This window comes from Pseudonaja textilis, chromosome 16 (assembly GCF_049901715.1).
Source record: "Pseudonaja textilis isolate UNSWEBS1 chromosome 16, rPseTex1.2, whole genome shotgun sequence".
Lineage (NCBI taxonomy): Eukaryota > Metazoa > Chordata > Lepidosauria > Squamata > Elapidae > Pseudonaja > Pseudonaja textilis.
In genome coordinates, this window is record NC_142005.1 from 5,069,435 (window position 1) to 5,084,577 (window position 15,143).

A 15,143-nucleotide genomic window follows, 5' to 3' on the forward strand; every position below is an offset into this window, starting at 1 on the left:
GGAGGGAGGAAAGGAAGAAGGAAAGAAGGAAGGAAGAGGGAGGGAGGGAAAGAGAGATGGATGGAGGAAGGAAGGAAGGAAGGAAGGAAGGAATTGAGGGAGGGAGGGAGGGAGGGAGGAATGAAAGAAAAGGGAGGGAGGAAAGGAAGAAGGAAAGAAGGAAGGAAGAGGAGGGAGGGAAAGAGAGATGGATGGATGAAGGAAGGAAGGAAGGAAGGAAGGAAGGAAGGGAAGGAAGGAAGGAAAAAAATTGAGGGAGGGAGGGAGGAGGAATGAAAGAAAAGGAAGGAGGAAAGGAAGAAGGAAAGAAGGAAGGAAGAGGGTGGGAGGGAAAGAGATGGATGAAGGAAGGAAGGAAGGAAGGAAGGAAGGAAGGAAAGAAGGAAGGAATTGAGGGAGGGAGGGAGGGAGGGAGGAATGAAAGAAAAGGGAGGGAGGAAAGGAAGAAGGAAAGAAGGAAGGAAGGAGGGAGGGAGGGAAAGAGAGATGGATGGATGAAGGAAGGAAGGAAGGAAGGAAGGAAGGAAGGAAGGAAGGAAGGAAGGAAAGGAACTGGGTGGTTGAGAACTGTGAAAAATAAGGTAAAATAAAAGGGAGGGAGATTGGAAAGGAGGAAGAAAAGGAAGAAGGGAAGGAGGGTGGGAGGTATGAAGGAAGGAATTGGAATGGGGAGGGAAAGGAAAGGGGGAGAGAGGGAGAAAGGGAGGAAGGAAGGAGAATTGGAAGGGGAAGAGAAAGAGGGAGGGAGAAAGGAAGAAAGGAAGGAAGGAGAATTGGAAGAGGAATTCTGGGAGTAGAAGTCCGCAAGTCTTAAAGTCGCCAAGTTTTGGAGACCCCTGCTTTACGACAGTGGAGACCAGAGATGGGGATGACCTCATGAAAATGCTCTTCATCTCCAGATGGTTGGAAGGTCAACAAGACACGTTTGTTGAAGTGTCTTCCCTCATACATTTTCTTGTAAAATCTTGAAGATCAATCGTGGTGGCCAGGAGACATCTCTGCGGCTTCCTCCTCGTTGCTGGCCAAGTTCTCCATGACCACCAAAAGACCTTGGATCTTCTCCAAGGGCAGTTAATCTCTAACACGTGCCATGTGAATGATACACCCGGCTGTGGGATCAAGAGGTTGCTCTATGGCATGAAATTGCCCTGTGGGCTGAAAAGTCACACCAAGAGTTTGCTACCTCTGTGTCCTTTTTCACACTTCCACCCCTGTTGTGCTGTCACACTTTAACCTGGAGCTCAACTAGAACTTGCCTCTGTCCTGGTTCAATTTATTGGAAGATCACGGTTTTTCCACCTCCAAAAGAGGTTTTTTTTTTTTAGGAAAGAGGGAAGACAGTTTTTGCTGGATGGAGAATGTCCGGTCCCACCCAGATTAGGGGAGGCGGTATATTTATTCCTTGATTCCAGAAGTGGAGTCCAAAACCGTATCCTTCATCTTTGTGGCTTCTAGAAAAGAGCTCCTGCTTTTCTGGATGAGGAGAAACTGGTTGAAGGTCCTTTGGTTAAAAGTCCTTGGAGATCTAGTTTACGATCCTTTGGAGAAACTGGTTGAAAGTCTTTTGGAGATCTGGTTGAAGGTCCTTAGAAGAAATTGGTTGAAGGTCCTTTGGAGATCTAGTTTAAGATTCTTTGGAAAAACTGATTGAAGGTCCTTTGGTTGAAAGTCTTTTGGAGATCTGGTTGAAGGTCCTTTGGAGAAATTGGTTGAAGGTCCTTTGGAGATCTGGTTGAAGGTCCTTTGAAGAAACTGGTTGAAGGTCCTTTGATGAAACTGGTTTAAGATTCTTTGGAGAAACTGGTTAAAGGTCCTTTAGAGATCTGGTTGAAGGTCCCTTGAAGAAACCAGCTGAAGTCCCTTGGAGAAACTGGTTTAAGGTCCTTCCTAAAAAAGAAAAACAGTGCTCATGCAAGGTTTGATAGACTTCTACCAGGAAGAGGTCCAGGAAGGGCTATATCCTTTCCTTCCACCTTCTCACATAGGTTTCTCCAATTTTGGTCCTTCCAGCTGCCTATCATGGGCTTCACAGAGGTTTTAGAACATGTTGGCAGCATGGGACGCTTCCAAATTGTCTATGTGACCCTCGTCTCCATTCCGGTGCTTATGATGGCTTGTCATATGATACTGCAGAATTTTACCGCGGGGACGCCAGATCATCACTGCGCGCCCAGCCGCGACGCTGTTCCCAGGAACTGGAGTTCAAAAGATGAGGCTCGCCTTGGGGTGTCCCTCCCCATGGACGAGAACCGAAAGCCGGCAGAGTGCCACCGTTTCCGCCAGAAGCAGTGGTGGCATTCGAACGGCACCGCAGAGAACGAAACCCAGATGGAAACCGAACCGTGTAGAGATGGATGGGTGTACAACCGAAGCACCTTCCAAGAGACCATTGTGACAGAGGTGAGATCAAAGATTTTCTGGATTCAGAGGCGATCAGGTTGGGCACATCCAGGTTCTCAAATCAGGAGGCTGAGACTCCCCCAGACGCTGTAGGTAGTCCTCGGCTTACAACTGTTCATTGAGTGACCGTTCAAAGTTACAACAGGCACTTATATCCATTTTTCACATAACCGTTACAGCATCCCTACGGACACGTGATCAAAATTCACACGCTTGGCAACTGGCATGTACTTATGACAGTTGCAGGATCCCTGGGTCACATGATCCGCTTTTACGACCTTCTGATAAGCAAAGCCAACGAGGAAGTCAGATTCACTTTACAACCATGTTACTAACTTAACTCATTGATTCACTTAACTGCTGTGTTACTAACTTACTGTAAGTGCACCGATTCTTCTTCCATAGTTTAGGACAAGTTGCTAAAAAAAAGTGATAGATTTATTTCTCGCCCAACCCTAAGGCCAGGGAGGTTGATTTTATTTTATTTTATTTTATAAGGGCTTGCCCACAAATGCATTTATTGTTTTGGGGGGTTGTGGCTTTGTAAATTTGCAGAACCTGTGCAAGAAACACAGCACCCTAATTTTAAATTAAGAGTGGGACACTCCGTGGAGTGATCCATAGTGTGCACGATTCCTGGGAAATAAGACTTTCCCCCTATCTCTACTGTGAAGACAAAAACCTATTTTTGGTGGTGGTGGGGAAATAATGGCTTTAAAATATATATCTTTGAGCGGCACGCCCAAATTGATAATTAAAGGGGTAATGTTTGAACTACTAGAATTGAGATGAAACTTACCGGACAATGAAATAAAAGTATGTGATAAAATTGCAAGTGTGACCGATAAAAGTATAATGAATATTGAAACAAAATAAGAATTTTAGATAATATTATAAAATAAGACATGAGAATACATGAAGAAAAATGAAATAAGCTAAGATATGAATTGAAAATGGATAAAATAAGTGTGATGAATATAAGAATATCTGAGAAAATTTATAGGAAAATGGGAAATGTAATGATATGATATGAAATTGAACATGAAAAATAAATATGTAACTAAGGTCATGTTTGTATTGAAATGTAAAAACCTGGAACCACACTGTTCACCAAAAGAGATGTTTTTAAAATGTATGTATGTATGTGTATATGTATATGTATATTTATTTTCTCTTTTTCCTTCTGCATGACCCCAAATATTTTGGCAGTGGGATCTGGTTTGTTCCTCCCGGACACTAAAGCAAATGGCGCAGTCGATTTACATGGCTGGAGTTTTAATTGGCGGGATCTTATTTGGAGGCCTCTCGGATAGGTGAGGGACGATACCCAAGTTAAACATGTTGTAAAGTGGGAAATTGCTGTAGCTCGACTCAACTCTGCAACATAGGAATGTCTCTGAGTGTGTGCAGAGTGTTAGGGCTTTTCTTTGTTAGATGCATTTAATTGCACCAATGAATGCCAAATTAATTGGCATTCATTAACGCAAAAAATTAATTTAAAAAAATGCAAAAAAAAGAAAATGCAGCAATATTCTCGGTGCGGTGCGGATCCAGGATTTAAAAATAGCTATTAATGTTGTAAGATGCTAAGGGGATAATGAACTGGATATCTTTGCAACTGAGTAATGCCTCTGGGCATGTCCAAAGTGCTAGGGTTTTCTTTCCCAAATGCATTTAGTGTGCACCAATATTCTTGGTGCAATGCAGACACAGGATAGAATAGCAGAGTTGGAAGGGACTTTGGAGGTCATCTAGTCCAACCCCCTGCTTAAGCAGGTGACCCTAGACCTTTTCAGACAAGTCATTGTCCAGTCTCTTTTTAAGAACCTCCAGTGATGGAGCACCCACAACTTCTAGTGGCAAGCTGTTCCACTGGTTAATTGTCCTCAGTATTTGTAGGATAAAAGTACCAATCAATAGAATAAAATAACGGAGTTGGAAGGGACCTTGGAGGTCTTCTAGTCCAACCCTCTGCTTAGGCAGGAAAACCTATACCACTTCAGACAAATGGTTGTCCAATCTCTTTTTAAAAGCTTCCAGTGTTGAAGCATTTACAACTTTGTTGCACTAATTAATTCTTCTCACAGTCAGGAAATTCCTCCTTAGTTCTAGGTTTCTTCTCTCCTTGCTTAGTTTCCATCCATGGCTTCTTGTTTTGCCCTCAGGTGCTCTGGAGAATAGCTTGACTCCCTCTTCTTTGGGGCAGCCCCTCAAATATTGGAACCCTGCTATCCTGTCTCCCCATGTCCTTCTTTTCATTAGACTAGACATACCCAGTTCCTGCAACCGTTCTTTGAATGTTTTAACTTCCAGTCCCCTTATCATCTTTGTTGCTCTTGTCTGCACTCTTTCCAGAGCCTCAAAACATCTTTTTTATATTGTGGCAACCAAAAGTGGATGCGATATTCCATGTGTGGCCTTAACACAAGGCCTTATAGAGTAGTATTACACCAGGGGTCCCCAAACTTGTCAACTTTAAGACTTGTGGACTTCAACTCCTGGGATTCCCTAGCCGGCCATCCTGCCTGGGGAATTCTGGGAGCTGAAGTCCACAACTCTTAAATGTTGGTCTCCCAGTTTGGAGACCTCTGTATTACACTAATGTTGTAAGACACTAAGGGGATAATTAACCGGATAATTTAGCTTCTCTCTGACCCACCCAGTTCTGTACAGTGGTGTCTTATTGAATGACTCCGTAAAATATTTCTATTAATATTTACTCCTAATTTAGAAGACCAGGTTGCAAATGCTAAATGCTAAACTTAGTAACTGGGATAAAGCTCACACTGGGTTAATAGAAATAAATCACTGAAACGTCTCACAGAAACTGGCCCGTTTTGTACTACAGGTAGTCCTTGACCAACGACCGCAGTTGAGCCTAAATTTTTCCGTTGCTATAAGCGAGACATTGGTTAAGTGAAATATTCACCATTTTACGACCTGGCTTGCCACAGCCGTTAAGGGAATCTCCGCAGTTGTTAAGTTAGTAGCACGGTCGTTAAGTGAATCGCCCTGATTTTGCTCGTCAGAAGGTCGCAAAAGGGGATCGTGTGTGACCTCGGGACTCCTCAACTGTCATGAGTACATGCCAGTTGTCGAGAGTCTGAATTTTGATCAGGTTCGTAAGTGTGAAAACGGTCATAAGTCCCTTTATTCAGGGCTGTTGTGACTTTGAACGGTCACTCAATGAACTGTTGTAAGTCGAGGACCCCCTGTATTACTTTCCAACTTCCACTGAAATTCCTCTGGCTGCCAAAGAGGATTTTTTCAAAGTTTTTCAGCTTTGTTGCAACAAAAAAATTTCTTTCCAATTTAAATTGAGGTTTGAAGGCTGAGTTTCCCACTGGAAGCATGACGGTTGGGGTATACAGGTGGTGGTTCTCAACTTACAACAGTTCATTTAGTGACCGTTCAAAGTTACAACAACACTGAAAAAGGTGACTTACAACCGCTTTTCACAGTTACAACCGTCCCAACATCCCTACGATCGTGTGATCAAAATTCGGATGTTTTGGCCACCGATTCGCATTTATGATGGTCGCAGTGTCCCAAGGTCATGTGATGTCCTTTTGCAACCTCCTGACGAGCAAAGTCCACGGGGAAGCCAGATTCACTTAAGAACCGGGCGACTGACTTGTCAACCACAGTGGTTCGTTTAACAACCATGGCAAGAGAAGTCGTAAAACGGGGCAAAACTCACCTGGCAAATGTTTCACTTAACAACAGAAATTTGGGGTACGGTTGTGGTTGTACGTTGCGGATTGCCTGTACAAAGAAAGGGTCATTTGTGCCCTTACTAAATCAGAATGAAACGTTTTTTTCCCTCTTTCCCGTTCTAACAAACTTCAGAAGTCTGTCAGCGTTCCAACAAATCTCCACCCCAACCAATAACTCCGAGACAGGCATCTTCTCAAAATTTCATTTTATTTTGGATAGTAAACTGGCACAACTGCGGAATCCCGAATCTGAAAGTTCCGGGCTTCCTTGCAATAAGTAAAAAAACTACAAAATCCATCCCCTGCACAACCATCATCATTGCATCACATGCCCCAATCACCACCTGTCATTCCGCTGGTGGAGACTGAACCTGAGGGAGAGGGGGAACAGCCGACAGGGAGTGGGAGTGTGGCTCTGGAGGTTGGGGAGGAGGCTGGGGAAGGGCAGAGGCCGGCTGGGCCGTCAGAGGAGGACCCAGGCCCATCCCCTCTCCATCCTAGGGCACGCAGGGAGGAGAGGATAAGGGAGAGACTGGTCTAAGGGGGAGGAGAGGGCCTTGATCCTCTTCATGGGCTGCAGCTGTGACAACTGGATAAGAGGACAGACATGCGTATGGGCCAGTGCTGGAAACAAAGCATGGAAATATCTCTAGTTTATTGTTCCTCTCTGAATTTGGCGTCCTTCCCAGTGTGTGTTATCTGTGGACGTCCTCCAGCCCTTATCTTGCCTGGTTTGTGTTGCTTTTTCCCTTCTTCTTGTAATCGTTTGTGTGGGAGATTTTTGTCTTCCATCAAGAATATTCGGAGCTTGGAAGCAAAGTGAAAAAATAAAAGGGGCTTCACCTGTTTTCTGTGACTGTGTTTGTTTTGTATCCCACCACCCATCCCAACTTGAGACTTCCCCTCACTTATGCACAAAATAACATGACCTTGAATTAGAAAAAGAATGTTATTATGTCTAACTACATACACTCCGAGAAATTTTCCCCCTCCCACTTTCCCAGGCTCAAAATGTGGCAGCGTGGGAGCATCTGGTCTCAATATGGCTTCCAAAGCTGACAAAGTCCATTTTCTCGTGCACGACGGGATGAAAATGAGGCAGAATTTCAGCTCCGTCCTTTCGTCCTCATATTCTCTTCATTCTCCACCTCTGTTCTAACCTGACTTCTTTTTCTGCCCCCTTGCAGATTCGGGCGCCAGCCCATCCTCTTGTGGTGTTACCTGCAGCTGGCCACAACTGGCACAGCGACGGCGTTTTCTCCCAATTTCAGCGTTTACTGCTTCCTCCGCTTTCTCACCGGGATGGCTTTCTCGGGCATCGTGCTCAACGGTGTCTCTCTGTGTGAGTCCCTGGGATCCTACCATTGCCACGTGATCTGTCTTCCCCAGCGTTGAACGATTTGCGAGCCATTAATGGAACCTCCATGGGCAGGAATAGTAGGCCTTCAAAGGTTCTTTTTTTTCAGGAGGCAACTGGACTTTTTTATTTTTTTTCTTTTGAAGACGTTTTCCTCAGAGAAGCTTCTTCAGTTCTGGCTGGATGGTGGGGAACGGAAGGATTTATACTCCTTGCAGGCAGTTGGTCCTTTGCATCCTTTGTAGAGAGTTGTTGAGGCCACCTTTGCCAACACAACACACGTGCCCACCTCAAACCCAAGAATACACTGAAAGGCAGAAGCGTGTCCACCCCAAGGATAAAACACCCAGGCACAAAACGAGCAACATGGTATATGCAATACAATGCAGTGAGCCACACGCAGATCTGTACATTGGAGAAACAAAACAACCACTTCACAAACACATGGCACAACATAGGAGAACAAACCCATCAGGATGAGGTTCATCTGCATTTAAAAGACAAAGGCCGCTCTTTTGAAGACAGCTAAGTCCCCATTTTGGACAGAGGGGACCGCTGGTTTGAAAGAGGGGTCAAAGAGGCCATCTATGTCCAAATTGAACAGCCCTCTTTCCACAGAGGGGGCGGGATATGACATCATCTATCTCCAGTGTACAACACAGTCCTTTCAACAGTTCCAAGAAGGCTCCACTAAGGTGATTCTAAGGCCAAAAATAAACCTCCAAGTGGCCTCAAGGACTCTCTAAAAAGGATGCAAATGATCAGCAGTCTGCAAGGAATATAAATCCTTCCATCCTCCACCATCCAGTCAGAGCTGAAGAAGCTTCTTGGACGAGAAGCGAAACGTCTTCAGAGAAAAACGTCCAGTTGCCTCTTGAAACAAAATCACCTTTGGGACAGCTTTGGTGGGATTCAAGAAAGTTTTACCACCGGTTCGGTGGGCGTGGCTTGGTGGGCGTGCTTTGCGCATGTGCACCTACTTTGCGCGCGCGCGCCAAATGCACGCTTTGTGCAGGCGCAGAGGCGTTCCAACTCACCTCCTGCTAGCCTGCACTCTCCCAGTTGCTTTGGCAGCTGCCGCGTGGCACAGAGGATAAAGGGGAATATGGGAGCCCAGGCGGGCAGGTGGGCCCAACAGCAGAGAACGGCGGAGAAAACGGGTTCATTCTCCGCTGCTCATCGCTGCTACCAGCTCGGCCAAACCGGGATGAACCGGTAGAATACCACCGCTGCTTTGGGACAACCATGACAGAGGATCTCCATAGAGAGTCACCGTTATTCTCTTCAAGTCACCGTTATTCTGTTATTTCTGGAGTGTGGTTTGCTTTCTTGCTAAATGTACCTCTCGGCAGCCCTAATGGTTTCTACTTGCCAATCTGAGTTTGTTTGTTTTGTTTTTTCCCTTCACCTGGGCAAGCTTGATAGCCTTCGAATGCTGGTTCTGTTCTTCCCAACAGGTGTGGAGTGGACGCCCACCAAGACCCGGCCAGTGCTGGGGACCATCAATGGCTGTGTGTACACCACTGGGCAGCTTATCCTGGCCGGCCTGGCATATACTTTCCGAGATTGGCACCACTTACAGCTGGTGGTCTCTCTGCCTTATTTCCTGTTCTTCTGTTATTCTTGGTAAATAGGACATGGGGGGTAAATTAAGGGACCGGGAAACAACCGTCTTTCCCATATCCTGTCTCCAATTTTAGCCTTCGTTAAGACCCATGGCAATGCACTAGTCCTCAGTGAGAAAACCAAAGACACAATGACATATTTTCAACGACCAGCTCTTTTGCCGAGCTGGAAGCCATAGCATTAACTGGGGAATAGTTGATAAGCCTCAGTGTGGCTCTCCTTGTGGTGTCTTTTCCTTTTCTCCATCCTTCATCTACCCACAGGTGGCTTTCTGAATCGGCTCGCTGGCTGATAACAGCCGGGAAGCTCGAACGGGCCGTGACGGAGCTGAAGAAGGTGGCCAAAATGAACAGGAAAGAGGAAGCTGCTGGAAAGCTAAATGTGGAGGTAAAGACCCCAAAGATGTCAAGATTATTTCTGTTTAGGTGCATAACTGTGCCCCGTTTTGATCATACGACTTTTGGGGTGTCTTGCCATGGTCGTAAGTACAAGAATCAGCCGCAAGTGATTTCAGACCGTCATGAAATGAATGGTCGTAGGTGGAAGGCTAGCTGGACGTGGGGTTTTACAATACAGGCAGTCCTCGAGTTATGACTGCAATCGAGGCTGGCAATTACGGTCATAAGTTGTGACTTTTTGCAAAGCAGCTCACCGCCCGACTAGATCCAATTTTACAACCTTTTTCCAGATAGTCATTAAGCGAACCTGGCAGTTGTTAAGTGAACCCATTGTTTTCTCTGGGCCAGTTTTTTTTTCCAGAAAAGCCAAAAAACGGCCATAAGTCACAGCCATTTGAGTGCAAAGTGTTGCAACTGGCCATAAATCCCAGCCGATTGTTGAGGGGCCAAAATGTGGTCACGTGACCCCAGGGGCCTGGTGGGGGGGCAATATCCAAGCTTCAAAGCTGAGTGGTAGGTCATTTTAGGGAGGATGTCCATTGTAACCTTGAACAGTCGCTAAAGTGAAGTCTCATAAGTCGAGGACTGCTTGTGCCTCGGACCAGGTTATCAGGCTTGGCCCTTTGCACCCCATTAAAAAGCTCCAAGATTGAAAAACTCAACCAGGCCTTGCAATGTGTCCCTCACCCTGCAGTTCCTCAGATCCAAGATGAAGGAGGAATTGGCCTCCATGACCTCCAAGACGTCGCTGCTCGACCTCGTCCGGACGCCGACCATGCGCCGCATTTCCCTCTGCGTCTGCTTTGTCTGGTGAAAAACTCTGGAAAGGAACTCTCTCCGTCCACTTTTCTTGGACGGGCTTTTCATTTAAGTTTCATTTAATTTAAAATTTAATTTAATGTTTTATTTTTGTTTTATTATTTTCTTTTACATTTTCTTTTATTATTTTTATTATTTCATTTTATATTTCATTTCTTATTTTACATTTTATTTGATTCATATTTTATTATTTTATTTTATTAGTTTTATTTTATTTTTTATTTTTTCATTTTATATTTTATTTCACATTTTATTCATTTTATTTTATTTTATTTTTTATTATTTCATTTTATATTTTATTTCTCATTTTACATTTTGCTTTATTATTTTATTTTATTTTATTAGTTTCATTTTATTTTTATTATTTCATTTTATATTTTATTTCTTACTTTACATTTTATTTTATTCATATTTTATTATTTTATTTTATCATTCTATTTTATTAGTTTTATTTTATTTTTTATTGTTCTGTTTTATTTCAATTTATTTGTTACTTTATTAATTTTATTATTTCATTTTATGCTTTATATTTTACATTTTATTCATTATATTTTAGTTTTATTATTTATCTCAGCGTTCTATTTTATTTTAATGTACCTGTGTTATTTTATTAGTTTTATTTTATTTATTATTTTTATGTTAGTTTATTTCAGTTTTCATATTTTATCATTTCATTTTATTATTCTATTCTATGTTTTAATGTATTTATTTTATTTATTTCATTATTTCATATGTTCTGTTCTATTCTGTGTTATTATTTCATTTTATGCTTTATCTTACATTTTATTTTATTCATTGCATTTTATTATTTCATTTTATCGTTCTATTTTATTTTAATTTATTAGTTTTATTTTATTTATTATTTTTATGTTAGTTTATTTCAGTTTTCACATTTTATCATTTCATTTTATTATTCTATTCTGTTTTGTTTCGCTGTATTTGTTATTTTATTTATTTCATTACTTTATATGTTCTATTCTATTAATATTTTATCGTTTTATCACTTATTCGCTTATTTCTTCCTTTGGTCCCCTTCCCAAGGTTCTCCACCAGTTTCGCTTATTATGGGCTGGTGATGGACTTGCAGAATTTCGGAGGCAACATCTACCTGATCCAACTCTTTTTTGGAGCTGTTGACTTCCCGGCGAAGTTTCTTTCAGTCTTCACAATCAGCTACATCGGCCGCCGGTTCACCCAAGCCGTTACTCTCATCCTGGCTGGCTTAAGCATCTTGGCCAACATCTTCATTCCTCAAGGTTAGAAAGACTTTGGGTCTGGAGTAGCGCAATTCTGGAACTCAAAGGTTTTTGGGAAGCTTCTACAAGGTTTCTGGTTTTCTTCCTCATGCTCTGGAAGCTTGAGAGAAACCTAGAAAGAGTGCAGAGAAGAGCAACCAGGATGATGAGGAGACTGGAGGCTGAAACATAGGTTGCAGGAACTGGGCCTGGCTAGTTTAGGGAAGAGAAGGACCAGGGGAGACAGGAGAGCATCTTCCAATATTTGAGGGGATGCCCCAGAGAGGAGGAAGGGGTCAAGCTATTTTCCAAGGCACCTGAAGGCCAGACAAGGAATAATGGATGGAAACTGATCAAGGAGAGATTCAACTTGGAAATAAGGAGAAACTTTCTGATAGTGAGAACAATCAACCCACAGAACAGCTGTGGGAGAGTAATCATTTCAGACTTTCAAGAAGAGATTGGACTGCCATTTGTCAGAAATGATGTAGGGTCTCCCACTTGGACAGGGGGTTGGACTAGATGACCTACAAGGTCCCTTCCAACTCTGGTTATCTGTTATCTGCTTTAGGTTTCAGCTTTAGAAGTTTTGGGGAGGGGGGGTGGATTTCAACTCCCAGAATTCCCCAGCCTGCACACTGGAAGTTGAAGTCCACCCATCTTAAATTATTCTGGCTGGGGAACTCTGGGAGATGAAGTCCAACTATCTTCAGGCCTGCTGGCTGAGGGATTCTGGGAGTTGAAGTCCATTCTTCATAAAGATGCCCAGTTGGGAAAAAGAATACTTTAGAGAGGGTCCTTTAGATTAAAGGGGCATACAAATGATAGCAAATAATAATGTCTCAGAACCAGATTGGAAATGGGACCATAGACCGAGGTGGCTGTAAGTTTATGAGCAAAGTAAACCAAAGAACCAGATATTCACACAAACAGAACCAAGTCTTCCACCTGGAAACTGGATTGGATGGATCGAGTTGATTCAGAACCACAGACAGCGTCTCTGCGTCAGTGACGGCAATTGGATCCCGTTACTAAACTAGGCTGTGGTTCCAGCAGCGTTCTGGAGATAGCTGTCAACTCTATCAAAATCGGGAATGTTTTATTCCCCCATTATACAACATATGATAACAGGGTTGGATGAGACCTCAGAGGTCATCTAATCCAACCTCTAACCGCTCTACCATTCTGGACAAATGGCTGCCCAGGGTCTTCTTGAAGACTTCCAGCGATGGAGCACCCACAATTCCCTGAAGATAAGCCGCCACCCCTGATTAATTAACAGGATTACAGGGTCGGGAGGGACCTTGGAGGTCATCTAGTCCAACCCCACCACCACCACCACGACCCCGCTCAAGCAGGAGACCCTCTACCATTCTGGACAAATAGCTTGGATCTCCAGAGAGTGCGGTCTTCACCACGTACCTCTCCATTTCTCCCAGATATGCAAACCCTTCGGACGACCGTGGCTGTTTTCGGGAAGGGCTGCTTAGGCACCTCGTTCAACTGCATCTACTTATACACTGGAGAACTTTATCCGACGGTACTTCGGTGAGAGACCAAACCAGGGGGAACCGCAGGGGAGGTGACTGTGAAAAGATAATGGGGGCTCCTCCGATGGAAGGAAAGGAAGGAAATGTGGGTGCGAGATACCTGCTTGTGGGCGGTGGTGTTGAAAGAAAAAAACACAGGGGGGTTATATTGGGCCAAGTACCTCCATGAGGTCAAGCAGCATGACCAATCCCTTTTGCTTGTGTGTGTGTGTGTGGGGGTGTCTGTCTGTGCAGGCAAACGGGGATGGGTCTCGGCAATACCATGGCCCGCCTGGGAGGCATTGTGGCTCCGGTGGTGAAGATGACAGGAGAATACGTCCCGTTCCTGCCCAATCTTATCTACGGTGCAGCTCCCATCATAACTGGAATTGTGGCAACCTTTTTGCCAGAAACTCGCAACATCCCCTTGCCAGAAACGATAGAGCAGGTGGAGAACAGGTGAGGAAAAACGGTGGTCCCAGACCCTAAAAGACCTTCTTTTTCTATGCTGATTCTTTGTCTGTAGCAAGAAAGCCAACTGACGGATTGAGGGATTTAAAATAATAATAATAATAATAATAATCTCTATCCTATTAAAACTCTCATTGCCATGACCGTTGATTGGGGCACGATAGGAACACGGTTTTTGAACCAAGGTTATTTCAAATAGGTTAACTTACAAGAAACCATCCAAAAGCCAGGACCCACAAGTCTTGAAGGAATGAAAATTTGGGGAAAGTTCTGGTCGCTTCAGAGCTAATGACTGCTGCCGCATTGCCACAGAGCAATCTTAATTGTTCTGTGACAGTTTCCCAGTCAGTTTAGCAATCCCTTGCTTCCTCTCTTACTCAACAGCAGCCACTTACCTGTCTGCTGAGAAGGAAAGGAGGAGGAGGGGAGGGAGGGAGGGAGATCAGGAAGGACGGGGAAGGGAAGGGAGGAAGGAAAGGAGGAAAGGGGAGGAAAGGAAAAGAAAGGTAAAGAAAGGAAGAAAGGGGAAGGGGAGGGGAGGGAGGGAGATCAGGAAGGACGGGGAAGGGAAGGAGGAAGGAAAGGAGGAAGGGGAGGAAAGGAAAAGAAAGGTAAAGAAAGGAAGGAAGGGAAGGGAGGGAGGGAGGGAGATCAGGAAGGACGGGGAAGGAAGGGAGGAAGGAAAGGAGGAAGGGGAGGAAAGGAAAGAAAGGTAAAGAAAGGAAGAAGGGGAAGGGGAGGAGAGGGAGGGAGGGAGAAGGAAGGAAGGAAGGAAGGAAGGAAGGAAGGAAGGAAGGAAGGAAGGAAGGAAGGAAGGAAGGAAGGAATTTTTCCAATATTCTCTGCCAGATTCCCATGAGGAAATTCAATGGGGAAGCCAGCGGGAAGCCAAAAATCTCTCCTATTCCCATTGCTTTTTTTTTTTTTTTGCCCATCTAGTTCATTCTGTTTAGGAACCATCTCTGAAGCAATGACCCAACAGGGCGCAATAGTAGCAATTTAAAAAGTGAAGAATGCAAATATCAAACCGCACCCGTCTGAAGCTTAAAACCGGTTAAGTTTCAGTAACACAGCTGAGCCCACTGCTTGTTCATCATCTGAGCTGGTGAAGCCCCTTTGCAGACCCACCAACACTTAATGGCATTTTTCCCCTCTGAACAGATCACGGAATCAGAGCCAGAAGCTGGACTTCCAGCAAACAGAGAGCCTCTTGCTCTCCACCAAGCCCCAAAGCAAGGAAATCACTCCTTAAGGAGAGAAAAACGTCGTATTCAGGACCTACCTTTGCAGGAAGACCTGTGGAAAACGAGAACAGTGTCACGCTTTGGAATAATACGCCCTCCTGAGCTGCAGAGGTGGAAGCAACCACGGAGATGAAGCAGAGCAATAATATTCTGGATTTACAGGGGGGAAAAAATAGAAGCTATTTGGAAAACATTCTACTGTCTGTACGTTCATTCTGTCTGATTTCTTTTTTAAAAAAAGTTGAATCCACTTGTTTGCAAAGCATGGCCACATCCTCCTAATACATTAGTGCAAGCAAAATTTGGCATGTCTATTATGTAGTTTAATGTGCCACCCAAACTAGATCT

At 44.1% G+C, this 15,143-nt stretch overlaps 1 protein-coding gene across 1 annotated transcript; it reads left to right on the plus strand.

The window, feature by feature from the left end:
* Positions 1-2,019: 2,019 nt before the first annotated feature.
* On the plus strand, positions 2,020-14,808 carry LOC113446610 (solute carrier family 22 member 6-B-like). Its single transcript, XM_026716343.2, has 10 exons — positions 2,020-2,400; positions 3,610-3,713; positions 7,304-7,458; positions 8,931-9,099; positions 9,363-9,486; positions 10,192-10,307; positions 11,358-11,572; positions 12,991-13,099; positions 13,336-13,539; positions 14,713-14,808. The coding sequence occupies exons 1-10, from the start codon at positions 2,020-2,022 to the stop codon at positions 14,801-14,803; spliced, it is 1,668 nt and encodes a 555-aa protein (XP_026572128.2). The 3' UTR covers positions 14,804-14,808.
* The last annotated feature ends 335 nt before the right edge of the window (positions 14,809-15,143 follow it).